The sequence below is a fragment of the Balaenoptera musculus genome, chromosome 1 (genome assembly GCF_009873245.2).
Source record: "Balaenoptera musculus isolate JJ_BM4_2016_0621 chromosome 1, mBalMus1.pri.v3, whole genome shotgun sequence".
In the NCBI taxonomy this organism is placed as follows: domain Eukaryota; kingdom Metazoa; phylum Chordata; class Mammalia; order Artiodactyla; family Balaenopteridae; genus Balaenoptera; species Balaenoptera musculus.
This window is the reverse complement of record NC_045785.1, coordinates 33,374,868-33,395,721: the sequence shown is the minus strand read 5'-3', so window position 1 is coordinate 33,395,721 and position 20,854 is coordinate 33,374,868. Positions and strand designations below refer to the sequence as shown.

General features: G+C 39.3%; 1 protein-coding gene across 13 annotated transcripts in view; it reads left to right on the top strand.

Annotated features, from left to right (window-relative positions):
- The window catches only part of SCMH1 (Scm polycomb group protein homolog 1), a 200,428-nt gene that overhangs the window by 109,993 nt on the left and 69,581 nt on the right, over positions 1–20,854 (top strand). For all 13 annotated transcript variants that reach the window (XR_005021424.1, XM_036864994.1, XM_036864929.1 and 10 more), the window contains one exon: positions 6,981–7,224. Coding sequence is in view for 12 of the 13 variants with exons in the window: in XM_036864994.1 (XP_036720889.1) it covers positions 6,981–7,224 (244 nt within the window). In the remaining variant the exon portion in view is untranslated. The remainder of the gene's footprint in view (positions 1–6,980; positions 7,225–20,854) is intronic.

The window sequence follows — 20,854 nt, the reverse complement described above, 5'->3', positions numbered from 1 at the left end:
CATTTGTTGAGGCGTGGATGGATCTAGAGACTGTCATGCAGAGTGAAGTAAGTCAGAAAGGGAAAAACAAATATCGTATATTAACGCATATATGTGGAACCTAGAAAAATGGTACAGATGAACCAGTTTGCAGGGCAGAAATTGAGACACAGATGTGGAGAACAAATGTATGGACACCAAGCAGGGAACGGGGCGGGGTGGTGGGGGTGGGGGTGTGATGAATTGGGTGATTGGGATTGACATGTATACACTGATGTGTATAAAATTGATGACTAATAAGAACCTGCTGTATACAAAAGTAAATAAAATAAAATTTTAAAATAAAAAAAATAATAAGGAAACACAAGCTTTAAATGATACATTAAACAAGATGGACTTAATTGATATTTATAGGACATTCCATCCAAAAACAACAGAATACACATTCTTCTCAAGTGCTCATGGAACATTCTCCAGGGTAGATCATATCTTGGGTCACAAATCAAGCCTTGGTAAATTTAAGAAAATTGAAATCGTATCAAGTATCTTTTCCGACCACAATGCTATGAGACTAGATATCAATTACAGGAAAAATATCTGTAAAAAATACAAACACATGGAGGCTAAACAATACACTACTTAATAACCAAGAGATCACTGAAGAAATCAAAGAGAAAATCAAAAATGACCTAGAAGCAAATGACAATGAAAACATGACGACCCAAAACCTATGGGGTGCAGCAAAAGCAGTTCTAAGAGGGAAGTTTATAGCAGTAAAATCCTACCTTAAGAAACAAGAAACATCTCAAATAAACAACCTAACCTTAAACCTAAAGCGATTAGAGAAAGAAGAACAACAAAACCCAGAGTTAGCAGAAGGAAAGAAATCATAAAGAACAGATCAGAAATAAATGAAAAAGAAATGAAGGAAATGATAGCAAAGATCAATAAAACTAAAAGCTGGTTCTTTGAGAAGATAAACAAAATTGATAAACCATTAGCCAGACTCATCAAGAAAAAGAGGGAGAGGACTCAAATCAATGAAATTAGAAATGAAAAAGGAGAAGTTACAACAGACACCGCAGAAATACAAAGCATCCTAAGAGACTACTATAAGCAACTCTATGCCAATAAAATGGGCAACCTGGAAGAAATGGACAAATTCTTAGAAATGCACAACCTTCCAAGGCTGAACCAGGAAGAAATACAAAATATGAACAGACCAATAACAAGCACTGAAATTGAAACTGATTAAAAATCTTCCAACAAACAAAAGTCCAGGACCAGATGGCTTCACAGGCGAATTCTATCAAACATTTAGAGAAGAGCTAACACCTATGCTTCTCAAACTCTTCCAAAATATAGCAGAGAGAGGAACACTCCCAAACTCATTCTATGAGGCCACCATCACCCTGATACCAAAACCAGACAAAGATGTCACAGAGAAAGAACACTACAGGCCAACATCACTGATGAACATAGATGCAAAAATCCTCAACAAAATACTAGCAAACAGAATCCAACAGCACATTAAAAGGCTCATACACTATAATCAAGTGGGGTTTATCCCAGGAATGCAAGGATTCTTCAATATACACAAATCAATCAATGTGATACACCATATTAACGAATTGAAGGAGAAAAACCATATGATCATCTCAATAGATGCAGAGAAGGCTTTTGACAAAATTCAACACCCATTTATGATAAGAACCCTCCAGAAAGTAGGCATAGAGGGAACCTACCTCAACATAATAAAGGCCATATATGACAAACCCACAGCCAACATCGTCCTCAGTGGTGAAAAAGTGAAACCATTTCCATGAAGATCAGGAACAAGACAAGGTTGCCCACTCTCACCACTATTATTCAACATAGTTTTGGAAGTTTTAGCCACAGCAATCAGAGAAGTAAAAGAAATAAAAGGAATCCAAATCGGAAAAGAAGAGGTAAAGCTGTCACTGTTTGCAGATGACATGATACTACACATAGAGAATCCTACAGATGCTGCCAGAAAACTACTAGAGCTAATCAATGAATTTGGTAAAGTAGCAGGATACAAAATTAATGCACAGAAATGTCTTGCATTCCTATACACTAATGATGAAAAATCTGAAAGTGAAATTAAGAAAACACTCCCATTTCCCATTGCAACAGAAAGAATAAAATATCTGGGAATAAACCTACCTAAGGAGACAAAAGACCTGTTTGCAGAAAATTATAAGACACTGATGAAAGACATTAAAGGTGATACAAACAGATGGAGAGATATACCATGTTCTTGAATTAGAAGAATCAACATTGTGAAAATGACTCTACTACCCAAAGCAATCTACAGATTCAATGCAATCCCTATCAAACTACCACTGGCATTTTTCACAGAACTAGAACAAAAAATTTCACAATTTGTGTGGAAACACGAAAGACCCCGAATATTGAAAGCAATCTTGAGAAAGAAAAACGGAGCTGGAGGAATCAGGCTCCCGGACTTCAGACTATATACTACAAAGCTACAGTAATCAAGACAGTATGGTACTGGCACCAAAACAGAAATACAGATCAATGGAACAGGATAGAAAGCCCAGATATAAAACCACGCACATATGGTCACCTTATCTTTGATAAAGGAGGCAAGAATATACAGTGGAGGAAAGACAGCCTCTTCAATAAGTGGTGCTGGAAAACTGGACAGCTACATGTAAAAGAATGAAATTAGAACACTCCCTAACACCATACACAAAAATAAACTCAAAATGGATTAAAGACCTAAATGTAAGGCCAGACACTATCAAACTCTTAGAGGAAAACATAGGCGGAACACTCTATGACATAAATCACAGCAAGATCCTCTTTGACCCACCTCCTAGAGAAATGGAAATAAAAACAAAAATAAACAAATGAGACCTAATGAAACTTCAAAGATTTTGCACAGCAATGGAAACCATAAACAAGACAAGAAGACAACCCATAGACTGGGTGGAAATATTAGCAAATGAAGCAACTGACAAAGGATTAATCTCCAAAATTTATGAGCAGCTCATGCAGCTCAATATCAAAAAAACAACCCAATCCAAAAATGGGCAGAAGGCCTAAATAGACATTTCTCCAAAGAAGATATACAGAATGCCAACAAACACATGAAAGAATGCTCAACATCATTAATCATTAGAAAAATGCAAATCAAAACTACAATGAGATATCATCTCACACCAGTCAGAATGGGCATCATCAAAAAATCTACAAACAATAAATGCTGGAGAGGGTGTGGAGAAAAGGGAACCCTCTTGCACTGTTGGTGGGAATGTAAATTGATACAGCCACTATGGAGAACAGTATGGAGTTTCCTTAAACAACTAAAAATAGAACTACCATACAACCCAGCAATCCCACTGCTGGGCATATTCCCTGAGAAAACCATAATTCAAAATGAGTCATGTACCACAGTGTTTATTGCAGCTGTATTTACAATAGCCAGGACATGGAAGCAACGTAAGTGTCCATCGACAGATGAGTGGATAAAGAAGATGTGGCACATATATACAATGGAATATTACTCAGCCATAAAAAGAAACGAAATTGAGTTATTTGTAGTGAGGTGGGTGGACCTAGAGTCTGTCATACAGAGTGAAGTAAGTCAGAAAGAGAAAAACAAATACCGTATGCTAACACATATATATGGAATCTTAAAAAAAAAAAAGGTCATGAAGAACCTAGGGGCAAGACGGGAATAAAGACGCAGACCAACTAGAGAATGGACTTGAGGTTACGGGGAGGGGGAAGGGTAAGCTGGGACAAAGTGAGAGAGTGGCATGGACATATATACACTACCAAACGTAAAATAGATAGCTAGTGGGAAGCAGCCGCATAGCACAGGGAGATGAGCTTGGTGCTTTGTGACCATCTAGAGGGGTGGGATAGGGAGGGTGGGAGGGAGGGAGACACAAGAGGGAAGAGATATGGGGATATATGTATATGTATAACTGATTCAGTTTGTTAAAAAGTAGAAACTGGGGCTTTCCTGGTGGCGCGGTGGTTGGGAGTCTGCCTGCCAATGCAGGGGACGCGGGTTCGAGCCCTGGTCTGGGAGGATCCCACATGCCGCGGAGCAACTGGGCCCGTGAGCCACAATTACTGAGCCTGCGCGTCTGGAGCCTGTGCTCCGCAACAAGAGAGGCCGCGATGGTGAGAGGCCCGCGCATCGCGATGAAGAGTGGCCCCCGCTTGCCACAACTAGAGAAAGCCCTCGCACAGAAACGAAGACCCAACACAGCCATTAAAAAAAAAAAAAATAAAGTAGAAACTAACACACCATTGTAAAGCAATTATACTCCAATAAAGATGTTAAAAAAAAAAAAAGGACAAACCTTACTACCTAAAAAGCCATTCTTACAGAAAAAAAAGATCTGTAAACTGTTTGAGACGAAAGAGACTGATCATTCAACTTTTTTGTATACCTGTACCTAGAAAGGAAAGCAAATTGCTATTGTATGTTTAGATACATTTATATAAAGTCATGATATTTGAAAAAAAAAAAAAAAAAGGAGAATCTGCCTGCCAGGGACTTCCCTGGTGGCGCAGTGGTTAAGAATCTGCCTGCCAATGCAGGGAACACGGGTTTTAGCCCTGGTCTGGGAAGATCCCACATGCTGCAGAGCAACTAAGCACATGCACCACAACTACTGAGCCTGCGCTCTAAAGCCGGCAAGCCACAACTACTGAAGCGCACGCACCTAGAGCCTGTGATCCACAACAAGAGAAGCCACCGCAATGAGAAGCCCACGCACCGCAACGAAGAGTAGCCCCTGCTTGCTGCAACTAGAGAAAGCCCACGTGCAGCAATGAAGACCCAACACATCCAAAATAAATAAAGAAAGGAAGGAAGGAGAGGAGGGAGGGGAGGAGAGAGAATCCGCCTTCCAATGCAGGAGACATGGGTTCAAGTCCTGGTCCAGGAAGATCCCACATGCCGCAGAGCAACTAAGCTCGTGCGCCACAACTACTGAGCCTGCGCTCTAGAGCCCGCTCGCCACAAGTAGAGAAAGCCCGCGCACAGCCAGAAAGACCCAACACAGCCAAAAATAAATAAATTTATTTTTTTAAAAAATCTGAATCAATTGAAAGGGAAAAAGGGAAGAAAATTCAGTTGATTGTTAAGGAGAAAAAAAGAAGTTAAAGGTACAACTTGAAAAATCAAGTTAAATAGAAATGTAGGCAGTATGATAATTGTAATAAATTTAAATACATCAGTTATCACAAGAAATTAGCTTAAACTCATCAGTTTAGTCAGACATAGATTAGATTGTTTTTAAATCTAGCTACATGCTGTTTACAAGAGACACTGCTGAAATACAACAGAAAGGTGTTGAAAGTAAAAGAATATAAAATGTATACCATGCAAACCTTTATCAAAATAAAGCTGGTGTTAACTATACTGAAATTAGACAAAGAAGACTTTGGTGCTAAAAAGCATTAAAGAGGTTACTATCTAATGATAAAAAAATATAGTTCACCAAGAAGATAAAAGTTATAAATATACATGCTCCTCAAAAACATAGCCTCAAAGTAGGTAAAGCAAAATTTGACAGAATTACATGGAAAAATTGGAAAATCCACAATCATTAGGAAATATTTTAATACACATCTCTCAATAATTGATAAATCAAACAGACAAGAAAAAATGGTATATCAATCAGCATAAGCTAATCAGTATTAAGTGTTGATCAATTTTTAAAAATCAGTTGCATTCCTATTTAACAGCAGCAAGTGGTTTGAAAATAAAATTTTTAAAGATGCTCTTTAAGATAGCAACAGAATTACAATACGGCCAGAAAAAAAAAATTACAATATGGTTCATAAAAAGCATGAGACATTTGTAGAGGAATGTTTAAACTTACACTGAAGAAGAAATTTATGTTAAAGAATACTTAACAGATGGAAAATACTATCATGTTCCTGGATGGAAAGGCTCAATATCATACATACAAAGGTTATTTCTTCCCAAATTATAAGTTCACTGGGATTCCAGTCAAAATACAAGTAGGGTTTTTCTGTGGAACTTGAAAAGCTGATCCTAAAATTCATATGAAAGGTCAAGGAGAAAGAATAGCCAAAACAATACTGAAGAATAACAAAGTAAGGAGACTTTTTCTGCCAGATATCCGTTTAATAAGACGTTATTGGTGCACGATCGGACAGTAAGACGAAGGGAAACAGAATAGAGTATACAACACTTTTTTGGAAACTTTATCTATGCAACTGCATTGCAGCTCAGCACCCAAGAACTAGCTACACTACTGGAGAGACTGTACAATGTTACAACTGCTTTGGAGGGCAATTTAACAATATTTAATAAAGTGGAAGATGTATATATCTATCCTATAACCCACCAATTCTACTCCTAGGTATACACCCTGAAGAAATCCTGCCACATGTGAACAAAGGAACAAGTGCAAGAATGGCCATTAAAACTCTTTTGAAATAGTAAACAATTCAAAACAACCTTAAATGTCTGTCAAAAGAGAGTGAATAAATTATGATATATACATGTAATGGAGTGCTATTAGCACTTAAAATAAACTAGAGCTAAATTTATCAACATGGATACATTTCAAAAACATAATGTTGAACAAAAAAAGCAAGTTGTAGAATGATATGTTCAGTATAATATTATTTATATAAAATTTAAAAGTATGCAAATGGTTTGTACATATATAGTAAAGTATAAAAACATGCATGGGGAAGGGCACAAAAGGGGATTCAGCCTTATCTGTTACCCTTTATTTCTTGAAAAAAAAAGATCTGAAGCAAAGGTGTCAAAATATTAGGATTAACAAAGTAATACTTTAGTATACTTTGAAATTCATTTAAAAGAAAGACAAGCTCCATTATAAATCCTATACAGCAGTCACTTTTTAATAATCATCCAAATGAAATAGCAGTCTTTTGGCATACATAGCCTCTCTCTTTGCGTCTAGGTCTGTGTATTTCTGTCTCTCATTTAGGAACCACCATCGCCTTCTCACAACTTCTTCAAAATGGGAATGAAGCTGGAAGCTGTGGACAGGAAGAACCCTCATTTCATTTGCCCAGCCACTATTGGGGAGGTGCGGGGCTCAGAGGTGCTTGTCACTTTTGATGGGTGGCGAGGGGCCTTTGACTACTGGTGCCGCTTCGACTCCCGGGACATCTTCCCTGTGGGCTGGTGTTCCTTGACTGGAGACAACCTGCAGCCGCCTGGCACTAAAGGTAAAGGCTTTTAAAGTTGGGACCCAAGTTGGTAAGGGAGCCTACCTAGATCTCTCATGGTCAGCATACCTGCACCGATAAACCTCACTCATAGGCAAAGGAGGAGCAAGGGCCAGCAACTTAGGTAAAACCAATGTCTACTGAAGAGTAATCAGAAACAGTAAGAATTTAAATGTCACGTGAAGCTAGACATGGAGTTTGGCATAAAGTAAAAATTCCTTGCTCTAAATATCTTGGCTTATTTTCAGGCAGCTAGCTTCTCATCTCTCTTACTCTTATTACTAGCCTGTTTCAGAGTTTGAGTAGTATCATTCTTGAGGTGCACATTCTGGCTTTGTAGATGAGCTGGAGTAACATTGTATTATATGAAAATACTTAACAAACACTGTAGCATAATGGAAAAAGCGTGTGCTTTGAAGTAAGATAGACTTAGATTTGAGGTCCAGCTCTGCCTTTTGCCAGCTGTGTGGCTTTGGTCAGTTAGTTCACCTCTCTAAACCTCAGAATTCCTCGTCTGTAAAATACTTCATAAAGTTACTGTGAAGAATAAATGAGATTACATGGGTAAAATGCTTGCATAATATCTGGCAAATACCAAATGCTAAACAAATGTTTTTATTGTATTACTGCTGCTATTATTATAGTTATTATATATTTATTATAATTACTATATAATATAATATGCTATATTATCATTATAATACTATTATTAAAATAACCACTACCTATGGGAGAGTATATATAAAGTACTAGAATAGTACCACAGAGTAGTTGAACAGTCAATGATATTTCTAATGATCATGATGTTGGAGATCATCCAGGATAGAATTTGAGGTAGCTCTTTTCTTTTTTTTTTTAATTTTTTAATTTTTGGCTGCATTGGGTCTTCGTTGCTGAGCGCAGGCTTTCTCTAGTTGTGGCGAGCAGGGGCTATTCTTCGTTGTGGTACGTCGGCTTCTCATTGCAGTGGCTTCTCTTGTTGCAGAGCACGGGCTCTAGGCACGTGGGCTTCAGTGGTTGTGGCTCACGGGCTCAGTAGTTGTGGCTCGCAGGCTTTAGAGCGCAGGCTCAGTAGTTGTGGCTTGCGGGCTCTAGAGCGCAGGCTCAGTAGTTGTGGTGCACGGGCTTGGTTGCTCCACAGCATGTGGGATCTTCCCAGACAAGGGCTCGAATCCGTGTCCCCTGCATTGGCAGGTGGATTCTTAACCACTGCGCCACCAGGGAAGCCCAAGGTAGCCAAGGTAGCTCTTAATAAAGAAAATAAATAATAAGAATTTCATCCCCTCAAGTCTAAAAGTACTCATGAGAGTGAGGGAATGGAAAGTCACCCTTCCTATTGTCTTTGGGTTTCTTTTCTAAACCTCTATCAAATTCATTCATTCAATTAGCCCGATATTTATGTAGCACCCAATTGTGAGCCAAGCTGAGGATACAGCAGTTACAAGATAAAAAACATTCATCAAGTGCTCTCATGACACTTCCATTCTAGAGGGATGAGATAGTCAATAAACATTTAAATCAAGAAGTAAACAAGATGATTTTAGGTAGACAGTTTCTCGTAAGGAAATAAAGTATGATAAGAGTGTGACAGTGAAGGTGTGATTGTGAAGAGAGTTACTTGTTTAACAGCTTTATTGAATATAATTGAAGTAAAATAAATGGCACATATTTAAAGTATACAGTTTGAAAAGTTTTGACATATGTATATATACATGAAACCATTACCATAATCAAGATAATGAACATATCCATCATCCCCAAAAGTTCCCTTGTTCCTCTTTGTGGAGGGGGAGCTTTTTTAGATACAATTTTTTTTTAGGAAAAATGGTCTGAAAGGGATATTTGAATTCAATGACAAGAAGAAGCCATCCAAGGAAAGAGAATTCCAAGCAGGCAGATGTGACAGACCTACAGGGGTGCTGAGACACGAATGAGTTTATTACGTTTCAAGGGCATAAAGAACACTGCTCTGACTACAGTGCACTGTGTGAGGGGCGAAGTGGCAAAATCATGTAGGACCTTGTAAGCCAGAGTGAGAATTTGGATTTTATTCTAAACATAGTGGGGAATCATTAGAGGGTACTATGTAAGGGAGTAACAAAATCTGATTTACTTTTTTAAAAAATCACTTGTACTTGTATCCAAGAATACAAAAGAAACTTATGACTCAACAATAAAAAAGATAAATAATGCAGCTGAAAAGATGGGCAGAGGACTTGAATATTTCTCCAAAGAAAATATACAAAAGGCCAATAAGGACTTGAAAAGATGCTCAGCATCTTTAGTCTTTAGGGAAATGCAAATCAAAGCCACGATGAGATACCACTTAACACCCATGGGTATGGATATAATCAAAAGACAGACAATAACAAGTGTTGGCGAGAATGTGGAGTAATTGGAACTCTCATACATTGCCGGTGAGATTGTAAAATGCTGCAGCCACTTTGAAAGCAGTTTGGAAGTTACTCAAAATGTTAAACATAGAGTTACCTGCGACCCAGCAAGTCCACTTGTGGGTGTATACCCAAGAGAATAGAAATCATATGCCCACACAAACATGTACCATGAACTCCATGGCAGCATTATTCATAACAGCCAAAAAGTTGAAATAGCCCAAGAGTTCATCTGATAAAAAGATAAATAAGATGTGTTATATCCATATGAAATATTTGGCAATAAAAAAGAATGAAGTACTGATATATGCTACAACATAGATGTACCTTAAAAACATTATGCTAAGTGAAAAAGCCCATCACAAAAGACCACACATCTGCAGTTATATGAAATGTCCAGAATAGGCAAAAACATAGAGACAAAATACATTAGTGGTTTCTAGGGGCTTGCGGGGGGAGAGGAAATGGAAAGTGACTGCTAATGGGTATGGGGTTTCTCTGGGGGATGATGAATATGTTCTAAAGTCAGATGAGGATGATGTTTGCACAACTCTGTGAATCTACTGAAAACACTGAATTGTGCACTTTAAAAGGGTGAATTTTATGGTATGTGAATTACATGTCAATAAAGCTGTTACGTAAAACATCACTTGCGCTGCTTCATGGAGAATGGGTTGTGCCATGGTGACTGCGGAGGAGGAAAAGATAGGGTTGCTTGGATTAGGTTGGTGGCACTGTGTGGAGAGAACTTGAGATGGGGGCAGTGTGGGGGAGAGAAGACAGACTTTCTGCCTCAGGAAAGTGCTACTCCTCTGTATGCTTCCAGAAACAAGTGCCCTGGGGTCAGTGTGAGAAATCCATTGCCCTCCCTCTGCAGACTCTGTGAGATAATCTCTCTGTGGAAGTAGCAGGAAGAGAAGTGCCTTTAAAGTGATAATGGAGTCATTTTTGCTTTCTTGAGACTAAGACAGGATAAGCCTTGGTACTCCAGGCTATATTCAGTTAGTAGGTTGATTTTCTTACTTTCTTGCTTAAAGAACTCTGCTATTTTGACTGGTAAATCTTCTAGGGCAATTGGGCAGTTCTCAAAAGCCAGAGGAGCTTCAGAATCTTTGTGTTCAGAAATTACTGGACACGTATTTTTTTCTGACTGCACACTATGCTGATAAGAAATATGGCACACCATGTGGCTGACGATTGCAGAGGTGTTTGCTGGCTCTTTCCTTCTCTTCAGTGTATCTCTGGAGACCTTAGATTTTTAACAGAAGGACCAGGCTTAGAAGTTAGGAGGTTCTTCCAGTTGGCATTTCCAGACCAGGTCCTTCGGCCATCATTCCAGCAGCTGGGTTGTTTCCTGCAACAACTCCCTCCTCCCACACCTCATACCCTCAGTAGATCTTATAATGTAGCTTTCAGTAATAGAACTTGAGCCATCTCAGTGTCCTGGCTAAGAAGCAAGTGATACAACGTGGAAAAAATGTGATTACTCAATTCATTTCACAAAACAAGATGTTCTCTATGTGTAAGCCTGTTCTCTTTCTAATCATACTATCTCTTTCCTTTCTACCTTCTGGTCATTAGTGTGCAAATGTTAAAAAATTCAAGTATTATACGATTGTTTCTTGCCCACAGTAAGTAGGAAAAATTCCAATATTCATTTGATGTTCTTTTACACACATTATTTCTTTTTATCTTCTGCTAAATCTGAACTAGGTATTATTTTCAGATACATTTTATTTATGAGAAAAGCAAAGTTCAAAAGATTAAGTGACTTGGTTCTATTGATAGCTGAGTCTAGAGGGAGAGGCCATGGAGATCTTTTGGTAGGGCCATCTGTCAGGGCCATCACTTTGAGCCATATTACCTTCACACATCTTCCTGTATACTCTCCCCATTCTCCTTTGGGCTCTCTTCAAAGCTTCATTTGAGACCCTGGGTTTTGGCGTCCAGATCCTGATATGAAATAGGAAAGAAGCAGTGTAGCGTAACATCAGAGAATTGAACTGAAGCCTAGCCCCAGCTAGGGCACAAGCTTGTTTTATGTGTTTGAGCCAGTCATTCCTAAAGTGAGACTTGTTTTATGTCTTTGAGCACGTCATTCCTTGTCTTTGAGCAAGTCATCTAGTTTGAACTAGATGATCCTTGAGGGTCCTTCCACCCCTGTGTAGTGTACAGGTTCCTGACCTTGAGGATAGGTAACAGGTGACTCCTATGACTGTCTTCTACTTGATTCCAGATCCATCGGCTCACCTCCCACCTAACTCTGCACTCCACCCACACAGGACTCTGCCTCTCTAAGGGGACTCTGCATGATAGCTGTTTCTCCTTTGTTAAGCCAGTAGGAATCCTTTTTTAGGTCCTAAACTCCTGGGCCAAGCCACTTCTGATGAGCAGCAAACGCCAAGCTTGCAGCTAATCCAGGGTACTGGTTATAAAAGGCTGAAGGTTTTTTTTTTTAGCTGATCACTTTTTTTGTGTGTGACTTAAAATAAAACTAAAACAGAGGCAAGCTTTACTTTTTAAAATTATAAAACCAAATAAAGAGTTCAGTCTACTTGGCATGACTATAATGTTAATTAGGCATTTAATAATCTACTAAACTCCCCTCTCCTTTGCTCTGATTTCAGGTGGGCAAGACAGTTTCAGATTATAGCTTAGCTTCCTATGTAATGAGATCCAAGCTATTTCATTTTTTTTAAAATATTTATTTATTTGTTGGTTGTGCTGGGTCTTAGTTGGGGCACATGGGATCTTCCTTGCGGCATGCAAACTCTTAGTTGCAGCATGCACGTGGGATCTGGTTCCCCAACCAGGGATCGAACCCGGATCCCCTGCATTGGGAGCATGGAGTCTTACCCACTGGACCACCAGAGAAGTCCCTGTATTTTTATTATGTGTTAATATATTATTATTCTGGATTATACATCAGTCTCTTGTGTCTTCATATAGTGTGAATTTGGTCTGGCTGCTCTCTACGCTGTTGCAAATATGGTGGTCCGGTAGAGGTGTGGCCCTTGAGCACACCTGTTGGAGTAAATGGTCAGCCAGGCTTCCTTTACCCCTTCGGTCTACCCTTTCTACCTGCAGCATCATACGAAGAGAAAAATTTCAAAATCTGACTTAGTGCTGTGGCTGAAATGCTGGAGAGTACTCTCTCTGAGCTGGAGAGTAAGAATTTGATACTTAAAAACAAAACTCAGAATATCTCTTCCATTTTTTTTTCTGTGAAACATTTTTAAAAGTGTGTCCCATACTTTATGGATGGATGGTCTCTTTCTGTTATAAAACTACATAAGAAACTATACTGTAATCACTTCGGAATTCTGGGTCAGAAAGAGGGTTGGTTAAATTGTAATCCTAAACTATGCAAGGAAAAACTAGATAGAGGCAAGAATAACACAACTAAGGCTGTCATGAGGTCAACTAATGGGCTGATTTTCTTCAGCCAGCCATCAGTTCATTCAAGTTCTAAATATAAAGTCATGACTAAGTGCTCGTCATTGGGTCGATTGATAGGAATTTTGCCTTTAGAGTTTATAGTTTTGTGAGCATATAGACCAATGGAGAATTATTACTTTGGAGTAATAAAGTACAGAAGGGCCCCTAACCTAGATTGCAGGATTAAAAGTTGAAGGTCAGGGAAGGCTTTCAAATGAAGTGACATCTAAGCTGAAACCTGAAGGATGGGGAGGTAGAGAAAAGAGTTGTAGCTAGCAGTGGGAAAGATGAGTGGAAGCCCAAGATTTTTTAAAAAGTGTGATTGAAGACCTCAAAAATGTTTAAATGACTAGATTGTAGGGTGTAAGGAGAGGAGCAGAAAGAAATAAAGCTGGAAAGGAAGGCACAGGAAATATACAGCTTCCCTTATAGACCATTTTAAGGATCTGAGTCTTTTCCTTAAGAGCAGTAAGAGCCATTGAATGGGATTTAACCAGTAGAGTTACAGGTCAAATTTGTGTTTCAGAAGAACGATTCTGATAGCAATAAAAGGCTGGGTGGCTTCCAGAAGCTGGAGTCAGAGATGTCAGTTAATAAGCCGTTATAATATTATATTTCAGGTGAGAGAGAATTGAGGCAGAGACATTGTGGTGAAAAGATAAGATGGGGGCATGGAGTATTCTTTGAATAAAGAAGCTAAAATGTGAGTTCTTAAAATTTATTTTAACACCTATCACAACTATTTTATTTATTTAACAAAGTTACCCCTGCAACCTGTAAAATCATACTAGTTTTTCAGTATAAGGATTAATGAGGGAGCTAAAATTCTTCTTTCTACCATGTCTAGAAAGTTAGGATTCACTTCTGTTTGGAGTCCTCGTTAAGTGGAACTAATTTATTAACTTCATCTTTATATCCCCAGCACTTGGCACATAGGTAGTTATTCAATAATATTTGTTGAATAAAATAGATCATGCCATATTTTCTGATTCCATTTCTGTTCATCATCATCTAAAGCCATTATTCACTCAGGTACAAAAGTGAGAGTGCTACTACGATTTTAACAGCAGACTAAAATTTATTTAAACTAATGTTTCTGTTTTTTAAATCTTGGAAACCTTGTGGCCAAAAATAAGAGTGGCAGAGGGCTCTCATCACCAGAAAGGTATATCTTCGAACCCATATTCACTCACGTCTCTGTCACAAAACACACGTACACCTGGACTACCCCCTGCTCTTCCACCCAACTTCTTTCTCTACTAAGCCACAGCAAGCAGGAGAATGTCCTCTCTGCAGGAAGCTTCTGGCGGCCAGTATACCCCTCTCCTCTCCTGAGAAGCTGTGTTCACTAACCATGTCAGAAAAGGCGTAGGGGGCTTCCCTGGTGGCGCAGTGGTTAAGAATCTGCCTGCCAATGCAGGGGACACGGGTTCGAGCCTTGGTCCGGGAAGATCCCACATGCCACGGAGCAACTAAGCCCATGAGCCACAACTACTGAGCCTGCGCGTCTGGAGCCTGTGCTCCGCAACGGGAGAGGCCGTGACAGTGAGAGGCCCACGCACCGCGATGAAGAGTGGCCCCTGCTCGCCACAGCTGGAGAAAGCCCTCGCACAGAAACGAAGACCCAACACAGCCAAAAATAAATAAATAAATAAATTTATTTAAAAAAAAAAAAAAAGAAAAGGCGGAGGGGGGTGGGTGTTGGTTAATAAGTGAAACAAATTCTTTGGTGCCCTTAATGAGGACAGCCACTTGGCTATTTGGCGATTTTTCCTTTTACCCTCTCAGACATACTAGTTCCAGGCCTTGCCTTTATTTAATATACCATTCCCTCCCTACACACACACACACACACTCTCCCTCTCCCTCTCTCTCTCTCTCTCTCTCTCTCTGTCATTATTCTAGCTTTGGCCTTGTATTCTAATCACATTTAGAAACTCTGGCCTTTATTCATCCATCTACCCAACAATTGTAGAGCAGCCCCATATTAGCAGTGCTAGGCTCAGTGGAGATTTTAGAGAAGTACCTACTTCCCAGGTTGATTGAGTGACTGAAATGAGAAAATGGGTGTGCAAATGCGTAGAACCATATAGCACAGAGTAGATGCCCCCTTTCTGTTAGTTACATCTGAATTTAGATGTCTAGACATCCCAAGAAAAGGGAACTGCACAGAGAGACACTTAAGTGCTCTATTTTGGTCAGGAAAAATATTTATGAGATGAGGTTTGTATGGTGAACTAGTACTCCCATGACTGCTTTTCTCTTGATTGTATGCTGATGGTACATAGATGGAAATGGGAATATGAAGAAATGAAATGAGTGGCACTACATTATGAAGCAGGCGATCTGGGTTCTCTCACTGATTCTAATTATATCTGCTTAAGGGACAGTAAAACCCCATGTCTCTCTTCCAGCTTCCTTAAGCTGCCCCTTGGCTCTGCCCAGTTCTCTCTCCTGCCTTCACCAACCACAGATGCCTGAGAGTGGTAGCAATTTTCTGGCACATATAATGAAACAACTGGCATCTCTCAAACTCCTGGAAATAGTGCGATGTGACGTAGGCAGTTCATAAATTTGACCACACCTGCTGTTTTCTTGGGAACACTTAGACCCATGTAGTTTTCTTTGGCAAGCTTTTATTAACACCTACTGTGTGCCAGCATCAATATATATCAACTTGCAAAATTCCCTATTTTAAATAAGTGTAGGTGGTTCTTAATAAAGTCATATTGGAAACCAGTAATGTAAACTCCTTGTGTTGCATTTTTCCCCTTAATTCGCTAGATGATTTTTTGAGGAGATACTACAGTTATAAATAAGAATTTCTGAATCTCAATTATGACTTACTAGGAGACAAACAAAAAGTAAACATTCATGTATATCAGGAAGATGAGGGAAACTGGGCAAACTCTTAAACAGAGCAGAGAAGAACAGAAGATTATGGGGGTGATATGGCAAGAAGGCAGGAGCTTAACTGTAAGCTTTTTAGATAGATAGTCTTATGCTAAGGAAGGCTGGAATGTGTTCATTTGACTGTATGGCTGACCGGCAGGTGCTTCATCACAATGTGCTTTTCTGCCACCTCTCCAGGTGGCCTAGACTTGACCAGACACATTAGCAGACCATCTTCTGAGAATGTGTAGCCCTCCACTTGCTGAAATTGTTCCTGAATCCTCTTACCTGTTGCCCCAGACACTCCTTTGAGTTTCAGTAATATGAGGTTTTTGAAGATGACTCTGGTCCTATCGTGCATGATTTTCTTATCCTTCTGTTTTTCCCACTCTCTACAGATTTATCAGCCTGAGAAGTCCCCAGGAAAACATGAAATGTCTTTACAGTTGCAGAGGTCCTCTATCCATTGCTGTGGGAATAAGATTCAGGAGGGGAAGAAGGAGCTAGATATGGGGAACTGAATGTGTTAACTCAGCTAGATAGGAGCAGGAGGCAACCCATGCTTTATTACGTGAACTGGAATTTAGAGCAGTGGAGTTTCAGCCTGGGCATCAGCCCAACTGGCAGTACATAGCTGAACCCAGCCAAGTTGAGCAAAGCTAATAAGGAACACATCCTCTAAATTACTATGCCAAGACCAAGGATACACTGCTGTGAATGAAAACAAGATCCCAGTCCAGGAAACTGATAAACCAAATGGATTTCCCCCTGTTCTTTTTTTCTTTTCCATTGTTCATGTCCTATGTCATGTAGACACACACACACACAAGCTGGACTTACATTTTATGAATCAGTTTCCAACTCCATATGCTGTGTTGTTGCTGCAGAGAGGAAAGATCTGATAATGAATTCTTTGGGGGCAGTTAAGACTCCTAAGTAAGGATTACTGGAGACATAGAAGTCCTCAGTTCCCTGATGCCCTTCATTATTATAACTAGGCATGTTTAGTTCTTTATCTTTTCCTTTATTTGGGGATACGCTCTTGTTTATTGGTTTCAGAGTAACATAGTGGAAAGAGTATGGACTTTGGAGACTGAAAAATCTAGATTCAAATCCTAGCTTTAGCTGTGTGTCCTTTTGCTAGTCTTTTAACCTCTATGAGTTCAGTTTCTCCATCCTTAAAATAACCAAATATAATGGTTGTCTCAGGAAGAGATGAGGCACTTATGTGATTGAGTTGCAAACTGAAGTAGCCAGGTTTTTCATGGAACATCATCTTTACTTCAAAGAACAACTGACTTGAATATTTGGCAGACACTCTCCAAAATTAAGTGAGACAGTCACTTCAAGAAAGACAACCTGGAACTTCCCTGGTGGTCTAATGGTTGAGAATCCGTCTTGCAATTCAGGGACGCTGGTTCGATCCCTGGTCGGGGAACTAATCCCACATGCCATAGGGCAACTAAGCCCACACGCCACAACTACTGAGCTCGCGCACCTAAGCTAGAGAGCCCACGTGCTCTGGAGCCCGTGCGCCACAACTAGGGAGAGGCCCGAGCACTGCAACAAAGAGCCTGCATGCCGCAACTAAGACCCGACACAGCCAAAAAATAAATAAATAAATATATATATATATATATATATATATATATATATATATAAAAGACAACATATAAGCATTTGCTGTAAATGATAAATTTAAACTTACAAGTGAATATTAGAATTTTGGAAAACTTGTATCCACCAATATGAGCTTAACATCTTCCCAATATGTAAAGAATTCAGAGTCATTCTTTACCATGTTCTCTCCCATCTAGAAGTGACTTTGGTTAAGATTCAGCTAGTTGCCTTAGTGTTAAATATGAGATGTCAGGAAAGTAAAAAGGCATAGAATCCTAGAATCTCAGGGTTAGAGGAAACCTCAGAAGTCCTCAAATTCAACCTCCCACCTAATTCCTTGAGAGCATCCCCTGTAAATACTCATCTATCCCTTACTTGAATTTTTCCAGAGACAGGGAGACTATGTACCCTCCCAAAGGAGCATATTCCTTCCATTTACGATAGCTCTAATGGCTAAAAGTGTTCTTTTTTTTATTTTGAGGTGAAATCTGCTTTCCCCCAGTATCTATCTGTTGGCTCTAATTTTATTTCTTGTTTCACTTGAAACCTTTTCAGAGGACTCTTGATACTCTTGTTCCTCCAGGTCTTTTTTCTTAAGGTATTTCTGAGATTGGACAGTTTCTAAGGCCCTCATCATCTTGGACTCTCTTCTTGATCCGCTTTGGCTGACAGTGTTGTTCCTAGAGCGAGCTCCACACGTCGGGAATGGTCCAGCTAGCGCAGAATAGAGTGGCACTCTCGCTTCCCTTAAAAGGGAACTATACTGTGACCTAACTTGTTAAAGATAAGGGATTGCATTTTTTTTTATTTTTATATTCTCAAATGGTCACAGTAGATGTTTAATGTTACCCCTTATCTAGTCTCTGCACAAATTGAACCAAACTTCAGGACATAATGGCCATGTTAGGTAAGGGGATTTTCTAGTAAATCTTTTTTTTTTTTTTTTGAGGGGTAAGGGGTAATTCAGAAGATTTAGAAAGTGCTTTTACAATTATCTTTTATGACAGTACCCAAGTTGTGATAAACCAAGTATTTTCCTCAGTAAAAGTTTTCATCAGCTAGGAGGATGCCTCTTCTTTCTCCATGATAATTTTTCTTCATTCAAATCAGTAAGGGACTTCCCTGGCAGTCCAGAGGCTGGGACTCCATGCTTCCACTGCAGGGGCCATGGGTTCAGTCCCTGGTCGGGGAACTAAGATCCTGCATGCTATGCAGCGCAGCCAAAAAATTAAATTAAATTAAATTAAACTAAGTTTTTAAAAAATCAGTAAGAATCATATAGTATCTGCTCTGTAGAAACATGGAAGCCTGCCTTAGAGCTGAATTTACTCATGTACACGTGGTCAATATTCATAGTATACTGGTATACTGTAGAGCCAGAATTATTTGGAACTTTCCATGGAAAAGAATGTAGGTCACACCTACTGTATAGCACAGGGAACTGTACTCAGTATTCTTTAATAACCTAAACGGGGAAAGAATCTGAAAAAGAATGGATATGAGTATGTATGGCTGAATTGCTTTGCTGTACACCTGAAACTAACACAGCATTGTAAATCAACTATACTCCAATATAAAATTAAAAAATTTTTAAAGATTGGATTTAAATCATAACCTCAATTCTAAATTTTCTACAAAGAAAAGGAATATAGGTCACAAAAATATACAACCTTTTTTGTATCTGCTATTTAGTACTATGTTAAACTAATTACTTTTTATAATGTTTTTTAGAAGGATGTTTAGTGAGCACCATCTTAATAAGAAAGGAAGTTAGGGACTTCCCTGGTGGTCCAGTGGTTAAGAAGCTGTCTTCCAGTGCATGGGATGCGGGTTCGATCCCTGGTCAGGGAACTAATATCCCACGTGCTGAGGGGCAACTAAGTCCACGCACTGCAACTACAGAGCCCACGCGCTCTGGAGCCCGCGCAGCACAGCTAGAGAGAAGCCCACGCGCTGCAGCGAAGAGCCCACGCACTGCAAGGAGAGATCCAGCGTACAGCAACTAAGACCAAACACAGACAAAAATAAATAAATAAATATTTTTGAAAAAAAGAGAAGGGAAACCCATACACGGTCTCAAATATAGCAGACACTTTGATACATTATCTTAGTAAATCTCACAAACCCACTGTGGGGTTTATAGTATTTACCTTTGTTTTACATATGAAGAGACTGAGGCTCAGGAAGTTTCCCAGGAGGAATAAGAACTAAAATTTGTTGAGTCCCTAGGTTATATCAGACGCAGTGCTTATCACATCCATATCCTCAAACTTTATCTCAGTTAAACCTCACAATAACTCATAGCTCAGAGAGGCTGAGTGATTTGCAAGGATTTGAACCTAATGGTTTCTGAGTTCAAAATCTTTTTCTTTCTATTACACCACACTTCACTTCTCTATGCCTCAAAGGAGGTTTAGAGATAACCAGTAGGTAAATAAGTCTGAGATAATTATGAATAAGATTGAGTGAATTAATGAATGTTAAGGTACTTTGAGAATTGCAAAGTGTGATTCTCAGGTGAAGGGTTTCTGTCAGTGATTTTGGAAAAGCATAGTGAAATCTACCAGAAACTCCAGGGTGCTTTACCCCAGCAACTGGGGATTTGGATGAGTTTGAAATGTGTGTTGGGAGTAGAATGAGAAAGATCAAGAGTGGGAAATAGATCCTTTAGAGCACCAATAACTAGTTACTGTACATCTGGACAAGAAAAGTCAGTTTTCTAGGCTAGTCACTGCCAGCTGTTCAGTCATAGAAAATGAAATACAATAGTTCTCACAGGAAAAGTCATTCATAATTGAGTGGAACCACCTGTATATATAGTTGTTCAATCAACTGTGTCAGTTGAGGTATTCCTAGGAAATTTAACCTTCATGGAAATAAAAGGGATTGGAAAAGTCATCTAAGGGCACTGGTAGGACCCCTCCCCTGTGCCCCCTCCCCAAGGATAGTTGGAGTACCTGCAAGTTTCTCTGTCCTTTCTTCCTGCTGCTGGTATAGCGACTGGTAGTCTGGCTCTCTGCTTTATACGGGCCTGGAAGCCTATTTGGATGGGGGCTTGTGGTGCCTGTCTGGTCACTTGTGCTTTTTAGTGACAATGTATCACCACACCTTTTTTTTTTTCTTTTTTCTCATGTTTGTTTATGTGTGTTTTTGTTTTCAAAATTATGTTAACATATCTCAAATAAAATAACATTCTCATCTTGACTAACTTGGCGGAAGCTAATCCCCAACCCCGTCAAAACAAATAAAAACTGTTAATTTTATTTTCCACATTAACATTGAGGATT